Below are 21,461 nucleotides of genomic sequence, written 5' to 3'. Positions count from 1 at the left end.
CGTATGTTGGCCAGCCAGCCAGCCAGGCAGTGTACAGTACCGTATGTTGGCCGGCCAGCCAGCCAGCCAGGCAGTGTTCAGTACCGTATGTTGGCCAGCCAGCCAGGCAGTGTACAGTACAGTATGTTAGCCAGCCAGCCAGGCAGTGTACAGTACGGTATGTTGGCCAGCCAGCCAGGCAGTGTACAGTATAGTATGTTGGCCAGCCAGCCAGGCAGTGCACTGTACAGTATGTTGGCCGGCCAGCCAGGCAGTGTGCAGTGCAGTATGTTGGCCAGCCAGCCAGCCAGGCAGTGTACAGTATAGTATGTTGGCCAGCCAGCCAGGCAGACAGTACAGTATGTTGGCCGGCCAGCCAGCCAGGCAGACAGTGTACAGTATGTTGACCAGCCAGCAAGGCAGTGTACAGTATGTTGGCCGACCAGCCAGCCAGGCAGACAGTGTACAGTATGTTGGCCAGCCAGCCAAGCAGACAGTGTACAGTATGTTGGCCAGCCAGCCAGCCAGGCAGACAGTGTACAGTATGTTGTCCAGCCAGCCAGGCAGCCAGCCAGCCAGCCAGCCAGTGTACAGTATGTTGGCCATACAGGCACGCAGACAGACAGCGTACAGTATGTTGGCCAGCCAGCCAGGCAGACAGTGTACAGTATGTTGGCCAGCCAGCCAGCCAGGCAGACAGTGTACAGTATGCTGGACAGCCAGCCATCCAGGCAGACAGTGTACAGTATGTTGGCCATACAGGCTGGCAGACAGACAGTGTACAGTATGTTGGCCAGCCAGCCATCCAGGCAGACATTGTACAGTATGTTAGCCATACAGGCAGGCAGACAGACAGTGTACAGTATGTTAGCCATACAGGCAGGCAGACAGACAGTGTACAGTATGTTGGCCGGCCAGCCAGCCAGGCAGACAGTGTACAGTATGTTGGCCGGCCAGCCAGGCAGACAGCCAGCCAGCCAGCGTACAGTATGTTGGCCATACAGGCAGGCAGACAGACAGTGTACGGTATGTTGGCAATGCAGGCAGCCAGACAGTGTACATTATGTTGGCCGGCCAGCCAGCCAGGCAGACAGCGTACAGTATGTTGGCCAGCCAGCCAGACAGTGTACAGTACATTGGCCATGCAGGCAGCCAGCCAGACAGCCAGCCAGACAGTGTACAGTATGTTGGCCAGACAGCCAGACAGACAGTGTACAGTACATTGGCCATGCAGGCAGCCAGCCAGACAGTGTACAGTACATTGGCCATGCAGGCAGCCAACCAGACAGTGTACATACAGTACATTGGCCATGCAGGCAGCCAGACAGACAGTGTACAGTACATTGGCCATGCAGGCAGCCAGCCAGACAGTGTACAGTACATTGGCCATGCAGGCAGCCAGCCAGACAGTGTACAGTACATTAGCCATGCAGGCAGCCAGACAGACAGTGTACAGTACATTGGCCATGCAGGTAGCCAGCCAGCCAGTGTACAGTATGTTGGCCATGCAGGCAGCCAGCCAGACAGTGTACAGTACATTGGCCATGCAGGCAGCCAGACAGACAGTGTACAGTATTTTTTTGTGAAGAATCAGTGTTTTTTGTTTTTTAACGTGTTATTTCTTACATTAGTACCCCAGGTCATCTTAGGTTTCATTACATACAGTCGAGAAGAACTACTGAATATAAGATCAGTGTCAACTCACCATCAGTACGACCAAGAATATGTTTTCCGCGACGCGGATCCTGTGTTCTGCCTTACAAACAGGTCAACGGAATTGATTCCATGCAGCGACCCCCAAAAAAAACGACTTCGTAAAAGAGGGAAACGTAGCGGTCTTCTGGTCAGACTCCGGACACGGGCACATCGTGCACCACTCCCTAGCATTCTTCTTGCCAATGTCCAGTCTCTTGACAACAAGGTTGATGAAATCCGAGCAAGGGTAGCATTCCAGAGGGACATCAGAGACTGTAACGTTCTCTGCTTCACGGAAACATTGCTCACTGGGAAGACGCTATCCGGGGCGGTGCAGCCAACGGGTTTCTCCACGCATCGCGCCGACAGAAACAAACGTCTTTCTGGTAAGAAGAGTGGCGGGGGCGTATGCCTCATGACTAACGAGACATGGTGTGATGAAAGAAACATACAGGAACTCAAATCCTTCTGTTCACCTGATTTAGAATTCCTCACAATCAAATGTAGACCGCATTATCTACCAAGAGAATTCTCTTCGATTATAATCACAGCCGTATATATCCCCCCCCAAGCAGACACATCGATGGCTCTGAACAAACTTTATTTAACTCTTTGCAAACTGGAAACCATTTATCCGGAGGCTGTATTCATTGTAGCTGGTTGTAGCTGGGGATTTTAACAAAGCTAATCTGAAAACAAGACTCCCTAAATTTTATCAGCATATCGATTGCGCAACCAGGGGTGGTAAAACCTTGGATCATTGTTACTCTAACTTCCGCGACGCATATAAGGCCCTGCCCCGCCCCCCTTTCGGAAAAGCTGACCACGACTCCATTTTGTTGATCCCTGCCTACAGACAGAAACTTAAACAAGAGGCTCCCACGCTGAGGTCTGTCCAACGCTGGTCCGACCAAGCTGACTCCACACTCCAAGACTGCTTCCATCACGTGGACTGGGACATGTTTCGTATTGCGTCAGATAAAAATATTGACGAATACGCTGATTCGGTGTGCGAGTTCATTAGAACGTGCGTTGAAGATGTCGTTCCCATAGCAACGATAAAAACATTCCCTAACCAGAAACCGTGGATTGATGGCAGCATTCGCGTGAAACTGAAAGCGCGAACCACTGCTTTTAATCAGGGCAAGGTGTCTGGTAACATGACCGAATACAAACAGTGCAGCTATTCCCTCCGCATGGCTATTAAACAAGCTAAGCGTCAGTACAGAGACAAAGTAGAATCTCAATTCAACGGCTCAGACACAAGAGGCATGTGGCAGGGTCTACAGTCAATCACGGACTACAAGAAGAAACCCAGCCCAGTCACGGACCAGGATGTCTTGCTCCCAGGCAGACTAAATAACTTTTTTGCCCGCTTTGAGGACAATACAGTGCCACTGACACGGCCTGCAACGAAAACATGCGGTCTCTACTTCACTGCAGCCGAGGTGAGTAAGACATTTAAACGTGTTAACCCTCGCAAGGCTGCAGGCCCAGACGGCATCCCCAGCCGCGCCCTCAGAGCATGCGCAGACCAGCTGGCCGGTGTGTTTACGGACATATTCAATCAATCCCTATACCAGTCTGCTGTTCCCACATGCTTCAAGAGGGCCACCATTGTTCCTGTTCCCAAGAAAGCTAAGGTAGCTGAGCTAAACGACTACCGCCCCGTAGCACTCACTTCCGTCATCATGAAGTGCTTTGAGAGACTAGTCAAGGGCCATATCACCTCCACCCTACCTGACACCCTAGACCCACTCCAATTTGCTTACCGCCCAAATAGGTCCACAGACGATGCAATCTCAACCACACTGCACACTGCCCTAACCCACCTGGACAAGAGGTATACCTATGTGAGAATGCTGTTCATCGACTACAGCTCGGCATTCAACACCATAGTACCCTCCAAGCTCGACATCAAGCTCGAGACCCTGGGTCTCGACCCCACCCTGTGCAACTGGGTACTGGACTTCCTGACGGGCCTCCCCCAGGTGGTGAGGGTAGGCAACAACATCTCCTCCCCGCTGATCCTCAACACGGGGGCCCCACAAGGGTGCGTTCTGAGCCCTCTCCTGTACTCCCTGTTCACCCACGACTGCGTGGCCACGCACGCCTCCAACTCAATCATCAAGTTTGCGGACGACACAGCAGTGGTAGGCTTGATTACCAACAACGACGAGACGGCCTACAGGGAGGAGGTGAGGGCCCTCGAAGTGTAGTGTCAGGAAAATAACCTCACACTCAACGTCAACAAAACCAAGGAGATGATTGTGGACTTCAGGAAACAGCAGAGGGAACACCCCCCTATCCACATCGATGGAACAGTAGTGGAGAGGGTAGCAAGTTTTAAGTTCCTCGGCATACACATCACAGACAAACTGAATTGTTCCACTCACACTGACAGCGTCGTGAAGAAGGCGCAGCAGCGCCTCTTCAACCTCAGGAGGCTGAAGAAATTCGGCTTGTCACCAAAAGCACTCACAAACTTCTACAGATGCACAATCGAGAGCATCCTGGCGGGCTGTATCACCGCCTGGTACGGCAACTGCTCTGCCCTCAACCGTAAGGCTCTCCAGAGGGTAGTGAGGTCTGCACAACGCATCACCGGGGGCAAACTACCTGCCCTCCAGGACACCTACACCACCCGATGTTACAGGAAGGCCATAAAGATCATCAAGGACATCAACCACCCGAGCCACTGCCTGTTCACCCCGCTATCATCCAGAAGGCGAGGTCAGTACAGGTGCATCAAAGCTGGGACCGAGAGACTGAAAAACAGTTTCTATCTCTGGTTATCACTGCATTGTCGGAACTAGAAGCACAAGCATTTCGCTACACTCGCATTAACATCTGCTAACCATGTGTATGTGACAAATAAAATTTGATTTGATTGATTTTGATTTGATTTACAGTATGTTGGCCATGCAGGCAGCCAGCCAGACAGTGTACAGTATGTTGGCCAGCCAGCCAGACAGACAGTGTACAGTATAGTATGTTGGCCATGCAGGCAGCCAGCCAGACAGTGTATAGTATGTTGGCCAGGCAGCCAGCCAGACAGTGTACAGTATGTTGGCCATGCAGGCAGGCAGACAAGCAGCAGCTGAGACATGAACAGGACTATACATAGAGACTGGTGGTTAACTAATGACTGTGTTCTGCTCATAGCTTCATAGCCCAGGGCTCAAACAGCACAGCAGGCAGCCAACTTCACAACCAGAGACATTTCTAAGATCTCTGGCAGATCGGACTGGAAGGGTTATTAACAGACTGTGAGAATGAACCAATAAATGAGGGGGAAATAATGTGTGTGTGAGTGTACTGCCCCCAGCCTCCCTCTCCTGTGTGCGTGTGTGAGTGTACTGCCCCCAGCCTCCCTCTCCTGCGTGCGTGTGTGAGTGTACTGCCCCCAGCCTCCCTCTCCTGCTTGCGTGTGTGAGTATACTGCCCCCAGCCTCCCTCTCCTGCTTGCGTGTGTGAGTGTACTGCCCCCAGCCTCCCTCTCCTGCGTGCGTGTGTGAGTGTACTGCCCCCAGCCCCCCTCTCCTGCGTGCGTGTGTGAGTGTACTGCCCCCAGCCCCCTCTCCTGCGTGCGTGTGTGAGTGTACTGCCCCCAGCCTCCCTCTCCTGCGTGCGTGTGTGAGTGTACTGCCCCCAGCCTCCCTCTCCTGCGTGCGTGTGTGAGTGTACTGCCCCCAGCCTCCCTCTCCTGCGTGCGTGTGTGAGTGTACTGCCCCCAGCCTCCCTCTCCTGCTTGCGTGTGTGAGTGTACTGCCCCCAGCCTCCCTCTCCTGCGTGCGTGTGTGAGTGTACTGCCCCCAGCCTCCCTCTCCTGCGTGCGTGTGTGAGTGTACTGCCCCCAGCCTCCCTCTCCTGCGTGCGTGTGTGAGTGTACTGCCCCCAGCCTCCCTCTCCTGCGTGCGTGTGTGAGTGTACTGCCCCCAGCCCCCTCTCCTGCGTGCGTGTGTGAGTGTACTGCCCCCAGCCTCCCTCTCCTGCGTGCGTGTGTGAGTGTACTGCCCCCAGCCTCCCTCTCCTGCGTGCGTGTGTGAGTGTACTGCCCCAGCCTCCCTCTCCTGCTTGCGTGTGTGAGTGTACTGCCCCCAGCCTCCCTCTCCTGCGTGCGTGTGTGAGTGTACTGCCCCCAGCCTCCCTCTCCTGCGTGCGTGTGTGAGTGTACTGCCCCCAGCCTCCCTCTCCTGCGTGCGTGTGTGAGTGTACTGCCCCCAGCCCCCTCTCCTGCGTGCGTGTGTGAGTGTACTGCCCCCAGCCTCCCTCTCCTGCTTGCGTGTGTGAGTGTACTGCCCCCAGCCTCCCTCTCCTGCGTGCGTGTGTGAGTGTACTGCCCCCAGCCCCCCTCTCCTGCTTGCGTGTGTGAGTGTACTGCCCCCAGCCTCCCTCTCCTGCGTGCGTGTGTGAGTGTACTGCCCCCAGCCTCCCTCTCCTGCGTGCGTGTGTGAGTGTACTGCCCCCAGCCTCCCTCTCCTGCGTGCGTGTGTGAGTGTACTGCCCCCAGCCTCCCTCTCCTGCGTGCGTGTGTGAGTGTACTGCCCCCAGCCTCCCTCTCCTGCTTGCGTGTGTGAGTATACTGCCCCCAGCCTCCCTCTCCTGCTTGCGTGTGTGAGTGTACTGCCCCCAGCCTCCCTCTCCTGCGTGCGTGTGTGAGTGTACTGCCCCCAGCCTCCCTCTCCTGCGTGCGTGTGTGAGTGTACTGCCCCCAGCCTCCCTCTCCTGCGTGCGTGTGTGAGTGTACTGCCCCCAGCCTCCCTCTCCTGCGTGCGTGTGTGAGTATACTGCCCCCAGCCTCCCTCTCCTGCGTGCGTGTGAGTGTACTGCCCCCAGCCCCCCTCTCCTGCGTGCGTGTGTGAGTATACTGCCCCCAGCCTCCCTCTCCTGCGTGCGTGTGCCAGTGTACTGCCCCCAGCCTCCCTCTCCTGCGTGCGTGTGTGAGTGTACTGCCCCCAGCCTCCCTCTCCTGCGTGCGTGTGTGAGTGTACTGCCCCAGCCCCCTCTCCTGCTTGCGTGTGTGAGTGTACTGCCCCCAGCCTCCCTCTCCTGCGTGCGTGTGAGTGTACTGCCCCCAGCCTCCCTCTCCTGCGTGCGTGTGTGAGTGTACTGCCCCCAGCCTCCCTCTCCTGCGTGCGTGTGTGAGTGTACTGCCCCCAGCCTCCCTCTCCTGCTTGCGTGTGTGAGTGTACTGCCCCCAGCCTCCCTCTCCTGCTTGCGTGTGTGAGTGTACTGCCCCAGCCTCCCTCTCCTGCTTGCGTGTGTGAGTGTACTGCCCCCAGCCCCCTCTCCTGCGTGCGTGTGTGAGTGTACTGCCCCCAGCCCCCCTCTCCTGCGTGCGTGTGTGAGTGTACTGCCCCCAGCCTCCCTCTCCTGCGTGCGTGTGTGAGTGTACTGCCCCCAGCCTCCCTCTCCTGCGTGCGTGTGTGAGTGTACTGCCCCCAGCCTCCCTCTCCTGCGTGTGAGTGAGTGTACTGCCCCCAGCCTCCCTCTCCTGCGTGCGTGTGTGAGTGTACTGCCCCCAGCCTCCCTCTCCTGCGTGCGTGTGTGAGTGTACTGCCCCCAGCCTCCCTCTCCTGCGTGTGTGAGTGAGTGTACTGCCCCCAGCCCCCTCTCCTGCGTGCGTGTGTGAGTGTACTGCCCCCAGCCCCCTCTCCTGCGTGCGTGTGTGAGTGTACTGCCCCCAGCCTCCCTCTCCCTGCGTGTGTGAGTGTACTGCCCCCAGCCTCCCTCTCCTGCGTGTGTGAGTGTACTGCCCCCAGCCTCCCTCTCCTGCGTGTGTGAGTGTACTGCCCCCAGCCCCCCTCTCCTGCGTGCGTGTGTGAGTGTACTGCCCCCAGCCCCCCTCTCCTGCGTGCGTGTGTGAGTGTACTGCCCCCAGCCTCCCTCTCCTGCGTGCGTGTGTGAGTGTACGCGTGCGTGTATATGTGACAGTTCATGTGTCATGCAGGTTCTCTGTTCAAGTCTGTAACTTGCTGTGGTAATAAAAAGAACAGAGACTAATTTCCTCCCCAATATCATGTCTGATGTACTGATTACATACACCTGAGAGAAGGACAGTCTACCAACCTTACTACGGTCTCTGCTATGTGAAAACCTGCTGTCACTGTAGTATGTCTAGCCTGGGTGCCTGGCTTCAATAATACTCACTCACTCACTCACTCACTCACTCACTCACTCACTCACTCCCCAGTCTCACCTGTGCCTCTCCTCTCTGTCTGTGATGGCTCCTCACTCCTCAGTGACCCGTCTTGATTCCCTGGTCTCAAATTGTCTCTTCCGCTCCTCATGTCCCTCCCACTGGTGGCAGAGGAGGTGAAGAGGTTGGTGTGTGTCGGGGGGGTGAAGGTGCTGTGACAGGGTGTGTGTCTCTCCCCCACCTCTCTCTCTGACCCCCCCACAGCGGCTGACCTCTGCCCTTCTGTCAGAGTGCCCCAGGTGGGATCGAGGGGTCTGAATCCTGCCCCCAGTCCCCCTCTCCTCAGCCAGGGGTTCTGCCGAACCCCCCAGCCCTCTCCAAACGAGGAAAGGTGAGAGGAGCCTAGACAGGTGAGGGGTGTGTGTTTGAGCCTCTCTGATGATGATGATGAAGAGGCTGGTTTAGCAGAAGCCGAGAAGAAAGAAGAGGGGTATTTGCCATGCCTATGTTGCCATGGAGACTCCATCAACCCAGCACTCCCTTGTCCTCCAGTCTTTCTACTTCCTCCTGATCCTGTGGTGAACTCTGACCTGAGCTGTGACCCGGCAACTCTCTCATCCGCTTCTTCCTTTCCATCACGATCACGCTGTCTGTGACGATGTTTGTGTCTGAGCTTGTGTTCACTCCCCCCACAGACACAGGACCGACCAGGGATGGACCCTGCTGGACAGGATCGGACCCCGGCCCTCTTTCCCTCACCCATAACCCCCACGTCCTCACCTCCACCTCCACCCAACCCAGCCTCTCTCAGCTGCCTGCTCCTCCTCCTGTGGAACCTGGATGGGTTGAGGAGGAGGTGAGGGGGGTGGAGGTGGGGGTGGTGGGGGGTGTAGGGATGAGGGGGAGGCAGGGGAAAGGAGGGATGGGGGTTTGGGTAATGGGCCATGGTCAGAGGATAGCCTCTGTAGTAGCCAAAACCCAGAGGCATGGGGGTGGTGGAAGAGGTGGTGGAGGAGGCCAGGGGGGTACTGAGAGAGGAGGGGTGGAGGTGCCCTGTGATACCCTGTAAGGCACACCTCCGCCCCTGGCCACAGTCACCCTGGTCTAAGGACTCACAGGGCTTGGTGGGACAGCCACACCTCAACCTCTGCTCTGGCTTTCTGCTGCCATAAGGCAGGCCGTGGCAGGGGTGGGGGTGGAGCGGGGAGAAGGAGGGGTGAGGGGGGTAAGACAGGGGGTGAGGCGAGTAGTATCCACTCAAGTTGATTCTGTAAACGTTTGAGAGGAAATTCTGCGATGACAATAAGGAAGAGTGGCGTCTTTTCCCCCCACTCTCATCGAGATCCTGCCCCAATCCAGCTCTGGCCCAATCACGGTGGCGACCGATGCGGACCTCGCTGAACTGCCCAATGAGATCGTCCAGTTCAGAGAGGAAGTCTGGGTCGTGCACGTGCATGTGCAGGTGCTGGTACTTCCTCTTGTGTTTGTGTTTCTGTCTCTTGTGTGTGTTGTGCCCTAGGCAGGGGCAGAGGTCCAGGTGGGAGCACTGGTTGTGCCCTAGGCAGGGGCAGGGGGGGCAGGTATAGGGACATTCGTACCCCCTCCGCCTGTGCCTGTGTCTGTCTCTGGGTTCCACTAAGTCAGAAGAAGGCGTGTGTCTGGGGGAGGCAGAGGGGGGTGAGGCTGACACTCTGATGGGTGAGGGTACAGGGGGGGGGGGTTCTAGTAACATGGAGGGTGAGGGTTGTCTCTGACCCTTCAGGTTGACCCCTAAACCTGTCCGGAACACTGACCGGGTGACATCTGAGGTCATTCCCATGGTTACACCCCCTCTCCCTCGGCCCCTCCTCTCCCCCCTCTCTGAGATAGTGTTGTGGTCCATTCCAATCACACTATCACGAGGCAACATCTCCTTGCTGTGTGATTTACTGATAGGTGAGGCTGTGGCCTCTTTCAGGTGTGTGGGGAAGACAGGCAGATGGGGGTAAAGAGGGTGAGGAAGAGGAGGAGAAGAGAGTCTGCTGGAGGGATGGTGGAAGAGGGGATGTCGTCCCTGACCTGGGGAACTCCTCTTTAGGGAGGGAGAGAGGGATGAGCAGGAGGAGAAGGAGGAGGAGAGAGGACGTGGCGATGCGCAGGAGGAGGAGGGTGAGGGGAGGGAGAAGGTGTGGGGGAGGAAGAGGGAGGGAGCAGGTTCTGTGCAGCCTCCATCACTGTAAGGGCTCTGGGCTCCACTGGAGTGGGTGAGAGATGGGGAGGGGAATGGGTGAGAGAGGGGAGGATGGGGCTGGGGAGAGGAGAAGAGAGAGGAACTAGAGAGACTGGTGAACAGTGTGGACTGAGAGGCAGGGTTAGAGTTAGCTGGAGCTTTGGGTTTGCGTCCTCTCCTCTTCCCCATGTAGATGGTCCCCCTCTTACTCACGTTGATCTGGGGACCTAGTTTACCCCCAAAGGAGGAGGACAGGGAGGGTGCTGTGGCCGACCCACACACCCCTCCTGCACACCCACGAGAGTTCTCTCTTCCTCTCCCCTCCTTCCCCCCTCCACACCCAGAAAGCATTTCCCTGAGTAGCCTCCTCTTCTTCCTCCTCTTCATCTCTCCTATGATGCTCCTCATCCTCAGCTTCCTGCTCCCCTTTTCAGAGGGGAAGTCTTTACCCCCCTCCTCACCTCCAGAGGGGGTCAGTGTACCCCTGTTCTGGTCCTGGGGAGTCTGTTTGGGGAGGAGGGGGGAGGGGGGCAGCCGTTTGGGGCGACCTCGTTTCCTGGGCGTGGGGTTGGGGCTAGAGGGATTGGTGAGGGTGGGACTGTGATCCAGCACTGGGTTGAGCACATGGAGGTCCGGAGTCTCATCATGCCCATGAGGGAGCATCTCAGCTTGGGTAGGTTTGGGGGAGTGTCTGGGTTGGGGTTCGTCCAAGCTCCAGGTTTGGGATTTGGGGCGACCCCTTTTTCTGGCCTGATTGAAGGGACGGTCAGGTCCAGGTAAAGGGCTAGGGTCAGAGGTCAACAGGTGAGACTGAGTGGGGGATGGGGGTCGTCCTGCTGGTCTGGGTCTCACAGGGGTAGAGGTAGAGGGGGAGAGGGAGGACGGACTGGAGGGTGGGGGAACGAAGGGGGCTAGGCATGACTCAGCTGACCGAAGGTTGGGTGAGTTGGTAGTTGCGGGTGTCTGGGGGGTAGTGGGGGATGTCTGAGGGGTAGTGGGGGTCTGTGGGGCAACTAAGGGGGCATCTTGGCGGCCATCTGGGTTCTCTGCCAGTCTCTGTGCCCGGTTCACCAGCCTGGTCCAGCTTGGCCGTCGGGTTTTACGCTTCTTCAGCGGACGGCTGTCCTGCTCTCGGGGGGAGGTAGGAGGAGAGGAAGAGTGGAGAGAGAGAGAGGGAGGAGGGAGGGAAGTGAGGGAAGAGGAGGCAGTGGATGGGTTGGAGGGAGAGACAGTGGGTCTTGAGGGGGCACCAGTATCATCTGATTCCCATGTTCTGCTGGTCAGGTCTGGGCTGGGTGTACCTGTCTTCCTGCTCTGAACCTCAGACATCTGACACTTTGTAGAAGAGGGCGATTTATTAATCCTCAAGTCTCTGGGCTTCTCTCTTTCCTTGTCCTCGTCCCCATTTCTCTCCTCCTTCCCAGTCATATCCCTCCCGCTCTCATCCATCCCAGTTCCCTCCTTCCCTCTCTCATCTCTGTCCATCTTTGCACTCTCATTCCTCCCTCTGTCCTCCTTCCCTCTCCACTTCTCCTCTCTCTTACCCTTCCCTTTCTCACCCCTCGCTTTGTCATCTTTCTCTTTCTTCTTCTTGGCTTTCTCCTCCTTCCCTCTCTCATTTCCCACAGAGGATGGTAGTAATGGTCCCCTGCTCAGGCTGGTGAGGGAGGCAGCAGGACTCAGTCTCCCATCAGCCACTGGGGCTCCTCTCTGGTCTGGAAGTAGGGTTGTGAATGGAGGTGGTGTATGAGGGCAGCTGAAGCCTGTAGTCCTGTCCTGGGCTGCAAGGTCAGCCTGATGGGGGCTGGAGGCTGGAGGTCTTGTTGTTGAGTTCACGTTAGTGGGGGCGGCTGAGGAAGAACAGTTCTGTTTGCGACCTTTGACCTTTGTGAGTCTGGTAGGATGGCAGGTGACTGTAGGTACTCCCCCATTCAGCATACCTCCCTCACCGCTAGGGTCCTTTACCAAGGGGGAATGGGGTGATGAGGGAGGGGGGGAATGGGGGGATGAAGCTGTGGGGTAAGAGGGGGTTGCCTGGTCCATTTGGGCAGGTGAGGGTAGTTTGCTGTGGGCATCAGGTGGGTCAGGGTGCCTTGATTTCTCCGTTAGGGTGTCTGACTTCTTATAGCCCAGGTTCACAGGGACCTGCTGGGATAAAAACATGGTTATAAACACATTGTTATCAGATCAGATTGGTAATTTATTATGTCATCTATCAGAAAAGATCTAGGTAATTTACAGGTAAAGATTTTCATATTATCAAAAATATTTTAAAGAAATATTTCTCCAAAAGAATCCCAGTTAGACCTATGATAGAGTTATGTTAATGTATTACACAATTGCTATTTTCTAATAATTTACCGCATTGTGCCCTTGCTAACAAGGAAGTAGAGGTATGTAAATATAATGTGTTTCAGAGCTGCATAGTTCATTAGTGGCTCAGAGAGAGGACAGGGAGAGTTAAGAGAAAGAGGGAGGGAAAAGGAGAGCAAACAAGAGAGGGAAACAGTAAGGGTGGGGTGCTGGTGCAAGCCTGTTGGAAGACAGCTAAAGGACACAATGACAGAGAGAGAGAAACAGTAAGGGTGGGGTGCTGGTGCAAGCTTGTTGGAAGACAGCTAAAGGACACAATGACAGAGAGAGAGAGAAACAGTAAGGGTGGGGTGCTGGTGCAAGCCTGTTGGAAGACAGCTAAAGGACACAATGACAGAGAGAGAGAAACAGTAAGGGTGGGGTGCTGGTGCAAGCCTGTTGGAAGACAGTTAAGGACACAATGACAGAGAGAGAGAAACAGTAAGGGTGAGGTGCTGGTGCAAGCCTGTTGGAAGACAGCTAAAGGACACAATGACAGAGAGAGAGAAACAGTAAGGGTGGGGTGCTGGTGCAAGCCTGTTGGAAGACAGCTAAAGGACACAATGACAGAGAGAGAGAAACAGTAAGGGTGGGGTGCTGGTGCAAGCCTGTTGGAAGACAGCTAAAGGACACAATGACAGAGAGAGAGAAACAGTAAGGGTGGGGTGCTGGTACAAGCCTGTTGGAAGACAGCTAAAGGACACAATGACAGAGAGAGAGAAACAGTAAGGGTGGGGTGCTGGTGCAAGCCTGTTGGAAGACAGCTAAAGGACACAATGACAGAGAGAGAGAAACAGTAAGGGTTGGGTGCTGGTGCAAGCCTGTTGGAAGACAGCTAAAGGACACAATGACAGAGAGAGAGAAACAGAAAGAGAGAGAGGAAAAGAGAGAGAGAGCGAGAGAGAAGATGAGAGCGAGAGAAAGAGAGAAATTAGGACACATGGGAGGAGAGAAGCTGAGGTGATGGAGACTGAAATGAAGTTGACCCGGCAAGAGGAGAAATTGAGCGATCGAGAAAGAGAGAGAGAGGTGGAGAGAAAGAGAAATGAGAGCAGGTAGAGTAAAGAGGGGAGGTAAAAATAGACAGAGAGAAAGAGACAGGGTAGAGAGAGAACTAGAGAGAAAGGCAGCTGTGCTATTGGTAGCTATAAATGGCCACGAATAGAGATGAGGAGGCTTGAGATTTCATGCTTGTCCTGTAATTTGGGAGCTGCGTTGTTGCAGCCTGACTGGTGTTTGCAGCTAAAGCAATAATCTACTCTCTGGGGTGGGTGATTGTCATAAGAGCTGATGGACCAATGTCTGGATCAGCTGCTAATAGTTGCTGTGCTGTGTGACTATTAATAGTCCTGTTCTCTATATTCTAATGCACCACTGCTGCTGCTGTTTAAGTTCCTCTATCCAGACAATCACTCACTTGACCTTATTATTATTAGAAACCATTAGGAACCGCTGAGTGTTCTGGACCGGATAACACGCCTGGATGAATAGGAAACACACATACTGAACACTAATGCATATCATGCACAAGCCTACAGAAATGTGTAATAATATAGAATTGTGTCAAATGGGAATAGTTCTTCCCACCGGAGAGATTTGTAGGGGACCCGGTATATAAAGCAGAACTGAAGTACTAGTCAATGTAATAAATGAGTAGTAAGTGGTTAAAAAGTCAGGTATTCCGTGAGGTGAAGGTGGTTCTCTTCCTACCTGTTTGGCTGGCGCAGTCTGAGGGTTGGCTGGGCTGGGAGGGGTGGTTGTAGGGGCTGATGATGATGATGATGATGATGATGATGATGATGATGATGATGATGATGAAGATGGAGGCGAGGAGGAGTGTATCTTCCTGGTCTGGGTGGTGCTGGGGTCTGACCCCTGGTTCTGCTCTCCGTCCCCCTCCTCCTGAGGACGGTTCCCATGCCCACTCCCCCCTCCCTCCTGACCCCCCCTCCCTGCTGCCCCCCTCACAGGCCTCTGGTACGTCCTGATGGTGGGTTTACACTCGTAGCCCTCCAGGGTCCTGGGGGGTTTCTTGGTGCGTTTGGCCGTTTGGACTCCGATCCTCAGCCTCACATTGCCCTCAGTGCAGCTCCTCTCTCTGCCTGGGAATGGGAGCTGTCTCTGCCCTGCAGCACCACAGCACCCCTCAATGAGCACCTCCAGTACTGCACCACCTCCTTCCTTCTCTATCCTCTTCCTGGTCCCACCGCCTACCTCTTTCTCTGGGTACTGCTGTGGTCGGGCTGTGGGGAGGAGAGGCAGTGAGGATGGTGGAGGTAGAGATGGGCCCCCCTTCGCTCTCTGGTCCATCAGAGATGTGAGAGGGGAGGAGGGGTGGGGGGGGCAGCACCCAGGGTGGAAGGGAACAGGTATTGTCTAGAGATTAAATATCAAAAGGCTTTCTTGACCCAACTGTCCAGCACTCTGTCCTTCTCTGTCAGTCAGTCAGTCAGAGAGGATGGAGTGAAAGAGAGAAACAGACAGAGAAAGAGGTTATTTCACTGACATCAGACATTAGTAGCAGCAATACAACAACAACAGAAGTCTCTGTCAGCTTTAATGAAAAACAACCGATTGACAATCCAAATGTAAAGTACTTTACAAGAACGTGAAAACACAGAAACTATACTGCCTCTATGGCACTTACTATAATGCTTATAACAGACGACAAAAGACACCAGCTAAATGTCAGCTTACAAGTAGGCTTGTAGCTGACCACAGCATCACCCAGCCTGGCAACCCGACACTATACTAAACAATACAACTGGAGTCAGCTCCCTCTCTTTCCTCCGCTCTCTCCGTCCAAAGTCCTGAAGAAAATGCTGCAATACAATTTCCCTAGCCGCATGTGTACGGTGTGTTTGTATGGTGTGTGTGTGAGTGTATATGGTGTGTTTGTATGGTGTGTGTGTGTATATGGTGTGTGTGTGTGTGTGTGTGTGTGTGTGTGTGTGTGTGTGTGTGTGTGTGTGTGTGTGTGTGTGTGTGTGTGTGTGTGTGTGTGTGTGTGTGTGTGTGTGTGTGTGTGTAGCAGATGGCAGTAAAGTCACTCAGGAGATGATTCAGATGATGACCTCACTGATGACCTCACTGAACAGAACCCCAGGGGACCAATCATACTCAGCAGAGCAGCCCTTTCCAAGAATGCGTGCACTTACTGGAAAACTCTTTTCAAATTCTTTAAAAAGGTATCATTCCTTCCTTCCTCCGTCTTTCTTTCTTTTCTGAAGGGATCACAGATCTAAGGGCTCATGCTCGATACCAACTTCTACTTCCCTCCACACTACAATCCTGCTACCTTTCCCTCCCTCCCTCCCTCCCTCCTTCCCTCCCTCCCCTCTACTGTACTCTACCTTTCCCTCCCTCCCTCCCTCCCTCCCTTCCTCCCTCCCTCCCCTCTACTGTACTCCACCTTTCCCTCCCTCCCTCCCTTCCTTCCTTCCTTCCTTCCTTCCTTCCTTCCTTCCTTCCTTCCTTCCTTCCTTCCTTCCTTCCTTCCTTCCTTCCTCCCTCCCTCTACTGTACTCCACCTTTCCCTCCCTCCCTCCCTCCCTCCCCTCTACTGTACTCCACCTTTCCCTCCCTCCCTCCCTCCCCTCCCTCCTTCCCTCCCTCCCCTCTACTGTACTCTACCTTTCCCTCCCTCCCTCCCTTCCTCCCTCCCTCCCCTCTACTGTACTCCACCTTTCCCTCCCTCCCTCCCTCCCTCCCTCCCTCCCTTCCTTCCTTCCTTCCTTCCTTCCTTCCTTCCTTCCTTCCTTCCTTCCTTCCTTCCTTCCTTCCTTCCTTCCTTCCTTCCTTCCTTCCTCCCTCCCTCCCTCCCTCCCTCCCTCTGTACTCCACCTTTCCCTCCTTTCCCTCCCTCCCTCCCTCCCTCCCCCTCTACTGTTCCTCCACCTTTCCCTCCCTCCCTCCCTCCCTCCCTCCCTCCCTCCCTCCCTCCCTCCCTCCCTCCCTCCCTCCCTCCCTCCCTCCCCTCCCCTCTACTGTACTCCACCTTTCCCTCACTCCCTCCCTCCCTCCCACCCTCCCTCCCTCCCTCCCTCCCCTCTACTGTACTCCACCTTTCTCTCTTTTCTCTCCAACCTTCTGTTTCATGTCTGTCAGCAACCCTTTGCAACTCTCTCTCTCTTTCTGAACAGACCACACAGTAAAACGGTCAACCCAGCACCAGGCACCGTATCCATGTTAATGAAAACCATATTTCCTCCCCCTCTTCTCTTCAGTCTTTTTCTCCTCTTCAACCTCAATCCTTCCATTCACATCCTCCAGAACTTTCTCCTCCTCCCCTCTCAGTAGTGGTGTAACACAAATCCGAAGGAACGGGCAAAACTTATTTTTGGAAACGAGTGTGAATTCCTCCCCCTCCCCTGGTTTCCTCTAAGTCAAGTAAGTTTTTCATTGACCCCATTGTAAATGGACATTTAATGTGATGCTATGGCAAGTAACACACCCAACAATAACATTCCCCTGAACAGCCATCGTTTATTCTCTGTCTCCCTCTCTCTGTCTCTCTCTCTCTGTCTCCCTCTCTCTGTCTCCCTCTCTCTGTCTCCCTCTCTCTGTCTCCCTCTCTCTGTCTCAGTCTTTCTGTCTCAGTCTTTCTGTCTCCGTCTCCCTCTTTCTGTCTCAGTCTCTCTGTCTCTGTCTCTCTGTCTCTGTCTCTCTGTCTCTGTCTCTCTGTCTCTGTTTCCCTCTCTCTGTCTCAGTCTCTCTGTCTCAGTCTCTGTCTCCGTCTCTCTGTCTCCGTCTCTCAGTCTCCGTCTCTCAGTCTCCGTCTCTCAGTCTCCGTCTCTCAGTCTCCGTCTCTCAGTCTCCGTCTCTCAGTCTCCGTCTCTCAGTCTCTCTGTCTCTCTGTCTCTGTTTCCCTCTCTCTGTCTTCCTCTCTCTGTCTCCCTCTCTCTGTCTCCCTCTCTCTGTCTCCCTCTCTCTGTCTCCCTCTCTCTGTCTCCCTCTCTCCGTCTCCCTCTCTCCGTCTCAGTCTCTCTGTCTCAGTCTCTCTGTCTCAGTCTCCGTCTCTCAGTCTCCGTCTCTCAGTCTCCGTCTCTCAGTCTCCGTCTCTCTGTATCCGTCTCTCTGTCTCCCTCTCGCTGTCTCTCTGTATCCGTCTCTCTCTCTCCCTCTCTCAGTCTCTCAGTCTCCCTATCTGTCTCAGTCTCTCTGTCTCCGTCTCTCTGTCTCCGTCTCTCCGTCTCTCTGTATCCGTCTCTCTGTCTCAGTCTCTCTGTATCCGTCTCTCTCTCTCCCTCTCTCAGTCTCCCTCTCTGTCTCTGTCTCTCTGTCGCCGTCTTTCTGTCTCCGTCTCCCTCTCTCTGTCTCCGTCTCTCTGTCTCCGTCTCTCCCTCTCTCTGTCTCTCTGTCGCCGTCTTTCTGTCTCTGTCTCCCTCTCTCTGTCTCAGTCTCTCTGTCTCAGTCTCTCTGTCTCCCTGTCTCAGTCTCCCTCTCTCTGTCTCTCTCTCTCTGTCTCTCTCTCTCTGTCTCCCTCTCTCTGTCTCCCTCTCTCTGTCTCAGTCTCCCTCTCTCTGTCTCAGTCTCCCTCTCTCTGTCTCAGTCTCCCTCTCTCTGTCTCAGTCTCCCTCTCTCTGTCTCAGTCTCCCTCTCTCTCTCTCAGTCTCCCTCTCTCTGTCTCAGTCTCCCTCTCTCTGTCTCAGTCTCCCTCTCTCTGTCTCCCTCTCTGTCTCCCTCTCTCTGTCTCCCTCTCTCTGTCTCAGTCTCCCTCTCTCTCTCTCAGTCTCCCTGTCTCAGTCTCCCTCTCTCTGTCTCTCTCTCTCTGTCTCCCTCTCTCTGTCGCAGTCTCCCTCTCTCTGTCTCAGTCTCCCTCTCTCTGTCTCAGTCTCCCTCTCTCTGTCTCAGTCTCCCTCTCTCTGTCTCAGTCTCCCTCTCTCAGTCTCAGTCTCCCTCTCTCAGTCTCCCTCTCTCTGTCTCAGTCTCCCTCTCTCTGTCTCAGTCTCCCTCTCTCTGTCTCAGTCTCCCTCTCTCTGTCTCAGTCTCCCTCTCTCTGTCTCAGTCTCCCTCTCTCTGTCTCAGTCTCCCTCTCTGTCTCAGTCTCCCTCTCTCTCTCTCAGTCTCCCTCTCTCTGTCTCAGTCTCCCTCTCTCTGTCTCCGTCTCTCTGTCTCCGTCTCTCTCTCTCTGTCTCTCTCTCTCTGTCTCCCTCTCTCTGTCGCAGTCTCCCTCTCTCTGTCTCAGTCTCCCTCTCTCTGTCTCAGTCTCCCTCTCTCTGTCTCAGTCTCCCTCTCTCTGTCTCAGTCTCCCTCTCTCTGTCTCAGTCTCTCTGTCTCCGTCTCTCTCTCTCTGTCTCAGTCTCCCTCTCTCTCTCTCAGTCTCCTCTCTCTCTCTCAGTCTCCTCTCTCTCTCTCAGTCCCTGTCTCAGTCTCCCCTCTCTCTGTCTCAGTCTCCCTCTCTCTGTCTCCTCGTCTCTCTGTCTCCGTCTCCTTCCTCTCTCTGTCTCCTCTCTCTCTGTCTCAGTCTCCTCTCTCTCTCTCTCTCTCTGTCTCCTCTCTCTGTCTCCCTCCCTCTCTCTGTCTCAGTCTCCTCTCTCTGTCTCCCTGTCTCAGTCTCCCTCTCTCTGTCTCAGTCTCCCTCTCTCTGTCTCAGTCTCCCTCTCTCTGTCTCAGTCTCCCTCTCTCTGTCTCAGTCTCCCTCTCTCTGTCTCAGTCTCCCTCTCTCTGTCTCAGTCTCCCTCTCTCTGTCTCAGTCTCCCTCTCTCTGTCTCAGTCTCCCTCTCTCTGTCTCAGTCTCCCTCTCTCTGTCTCAGTCTCCCTCTCTCTGTCTCAGTCTCCCTCTCTCTGTCTCAGTCTCCCTCTCTCTGTCTCCGTCTCTCTCTCTCTCTGTCTCCCTCTCTCTCTCTCTCCCTCTCTCCTACTCAGTCTCCCTCTCTCTGTCTCTCAGTCTTCCTCTCTCTGTCTCCCTCTCTCTGTCTCAGTCTCCCTCTCTCTCTCTCTGTCTCCCTCTCTCCTACTCAGTCTCCCTCTCTCTGTCTCAGTCTTCCTCTCTCTGTCTCCCTCTCTCTGTCTCAGTCTCCCTCTCTCTCTCTCTCTCTGTCTCCCTCTCTCCTACTCAGTCTCCCTCTCTCTGTCTCAGTCTTCCTCTCTCTGTCTCCCTCTCTCTGTCTCAGTCTCCCTCTCTCTGTCTCAGTCTCCCTCTCTCTGTCTCCCTCTCTCTGTCTCAGTCTCCCTCTCTCTCTCTCTCTCTGTCTCCCTCTCTCCTACTCAGTCTCCCTCTCTCTGTCTCCCTCTCTCTCTGTCTCCCTCTCTCTGTCTCAGTCTCCCTCTCTCTGTCTCAGTCTCCCTCTCTCTGTCTCAGTCTCCCTCTCTCTGTCTCCCTCTCTCTGTCTCCCTCTCTCTGTCTCAGTCTCCCTCTCTCTCTCTCTCTCTGTCTCCCTCTCTCCTACTCAGTCTCCCTCTCTCTGTCTCAGTCTTCCTCTCTCTGTCTCCCTCTCTCTGTCTCAGTCTCCCTCTCTCTGTCTCAGTCTCCCTCTCTCTGTCTCCCTCTCTCTGTCTCCCTCTCTCTGTCTCCCTCTCTCTGTCTCCCTCTCTCTGTCTCCCTCTCTCTGTCTCCCTCTCTCTCTCTCCGTCTCCCTCTCTCCGTTTCAGTCTCTCTCTCTCCGTCTCTGTCTCTCTGTCACCGTCTTTCTGTCTCCGTCTCCCTCGCTCCGTCTCTCTGTCTCCCTCTCTCAGTCTCCCTGTTTCTGTCTCCCTCTCTCTGTCTCCCTCTCTCTGTCTCCGTCTCTCTGTCTCCCTCTCTCAGTCTCCCTGTTTCTGTCTCCCTCTCTCTGTCTCCCTCTCTCTGTCTCCCTCTCTCTGTCTCCGTCTTTCTCTCTCAGTCTCTCTCAGTCTCTCTCTCTCTGTCTCCCACATACACACTTGCTCTGTAGTCTGTGCTGACCAATACACGGCAAAACAAACGCCATCTCCTATAACTCTTTCCCTTTCATCCCCTCTGTCTCATTCCCATATGTCTCATTCCTCTCTCTCTGTCTCATTCCCCTCTGTCTCATTCCCCTATGTCTCATTCCTCTCTCCGTCTCCCTCTCTCCGTCTCCCTCTCTCTGTCTCATTCCCCTATGTCTCATTCCTCCCTCTCTCTCTCTCTGTCTCCCTCTCTCTGTCTCAGTCTTTCTGTTTCCCTCTCTCTGTCTCCCTCTCTCTCCCTCTCTCTGTCTCCCACATACACACTTGCTCTGTAGTCTGTGCTGACCAATACACGGCAAAACAAACGCCATCTCCTATAACTCTTTCCCTTTCATCCCCTCTGTCTCATTCCCCTATGTCTCATTCCTCTCTCTGTCTCTGTCTCATTCCCATATGTCTCATTCCTCCCTCTCTCTCTGTCTCATTCCCCTATGTCTCATTCCTCCCTCTCTCCCTCTCTCATTGAGATACTTTTCATTTCCTAATAAAAACACACCATGTTGTACATTCTTTACTCTCTATGGAGAGCCTCTTATGAAACAACGCATCTGTCTCTCAACAGTGCCTTGTCCTTCTCCTCTGAAGAGGCTTCCAGTCAGACCATGATATCATACAGAGCTCAGTATCTCTGACTACTGGTCACCTCTACAGTGACCACTACTGTGGCCTGACCCAGATAGACAGACACAGAGAGAGAGACAGAGAGAGAGAGAGAGAGAGAGAGAGAGAGAGAGAGAGAGAGAGAGAGAGAATACATATTGTGGAAGTCACAGTGACATGAAGACATGGTGAGATAGAGGACAGTATAGTACAGTATACAATATAGTTTAGCCCTGTTTGTCAATACAATGTCAAGTTGGCTAGATTGAGTGACAGGTTGAAATACCTTTAATTTTCAGAATATGGCATTATAGAATAGGCAACATTATGTGATTAGATAACACAAGTACAAGTGCCATGAGTCAACAAGCAGGCCCACACGTAGCCGACATGTAGATAGACTGAGGAAAGAGGTGTGGCCAATACATACTGGACAGAAAAAAAGCTCATCGTATTATTCACTATGACTAAATATTAATGTTATGACCCTCAGGCCTATAAACAACCTGTCTGTCTGTTCCAAGGAAGTGTCTGTCGTGATAACTAACCAGCAGTCAACGATATCTCAACATT

General features: G+C 54.2%; 1 protein-coding gene across 1 annotated transcript in view; it reads right to left on the bottom strand.

Moving 5' to 3' along the window:
* LOC118383326 (histone-lysine N-methyltransferase ASH1L-like) overlaps positions 1-21,461 on the bottom strand; it is a 53,809-nt gene that overhangs the window by 29,310 nt on the left and 3,038 nt on the right. The window contains exons 2-3 of the mRNA XM_052513579.1: positions 14,088-14,811; positions 7,877-12,173 (exon numbers count right to left, since the gene is read on the bottom strand). Of these exons, the coding sequence (XP_052369539.1) occupies positions 7,877-12,173; positions 14,088-14,687 (4,897 nt within the window). The 5' untranslated portion in view covers positions 14,688-14,811. The remainder of the gene's footprint in view (positions 1-7,876; positions 12,174-14,087; positions 14,812-21,461) is intronic.

This window comes from Oncorhynchus keta, unplaced genomic scaffold (genome assembly GCF_023373465.1).
Source record: "Oncorhynchus keta strain PuntledgeMale-10-30-2019 unplaced genomic scaffold, Oket_V2 Un_scaffold_1315_pilon_pilon, whole genome shotgun sequence".
NCBI lineage: Eukaryota > Metazoa > Chordata > Actinopteri > Salmoniformes > Salmonidae > Oncorhynchus > Oncorhynchus keta.
Note: the sequence above shows the minus strand (reverse complement) of the source record. Positions and strands in the feature narration are given on the sequence as shown.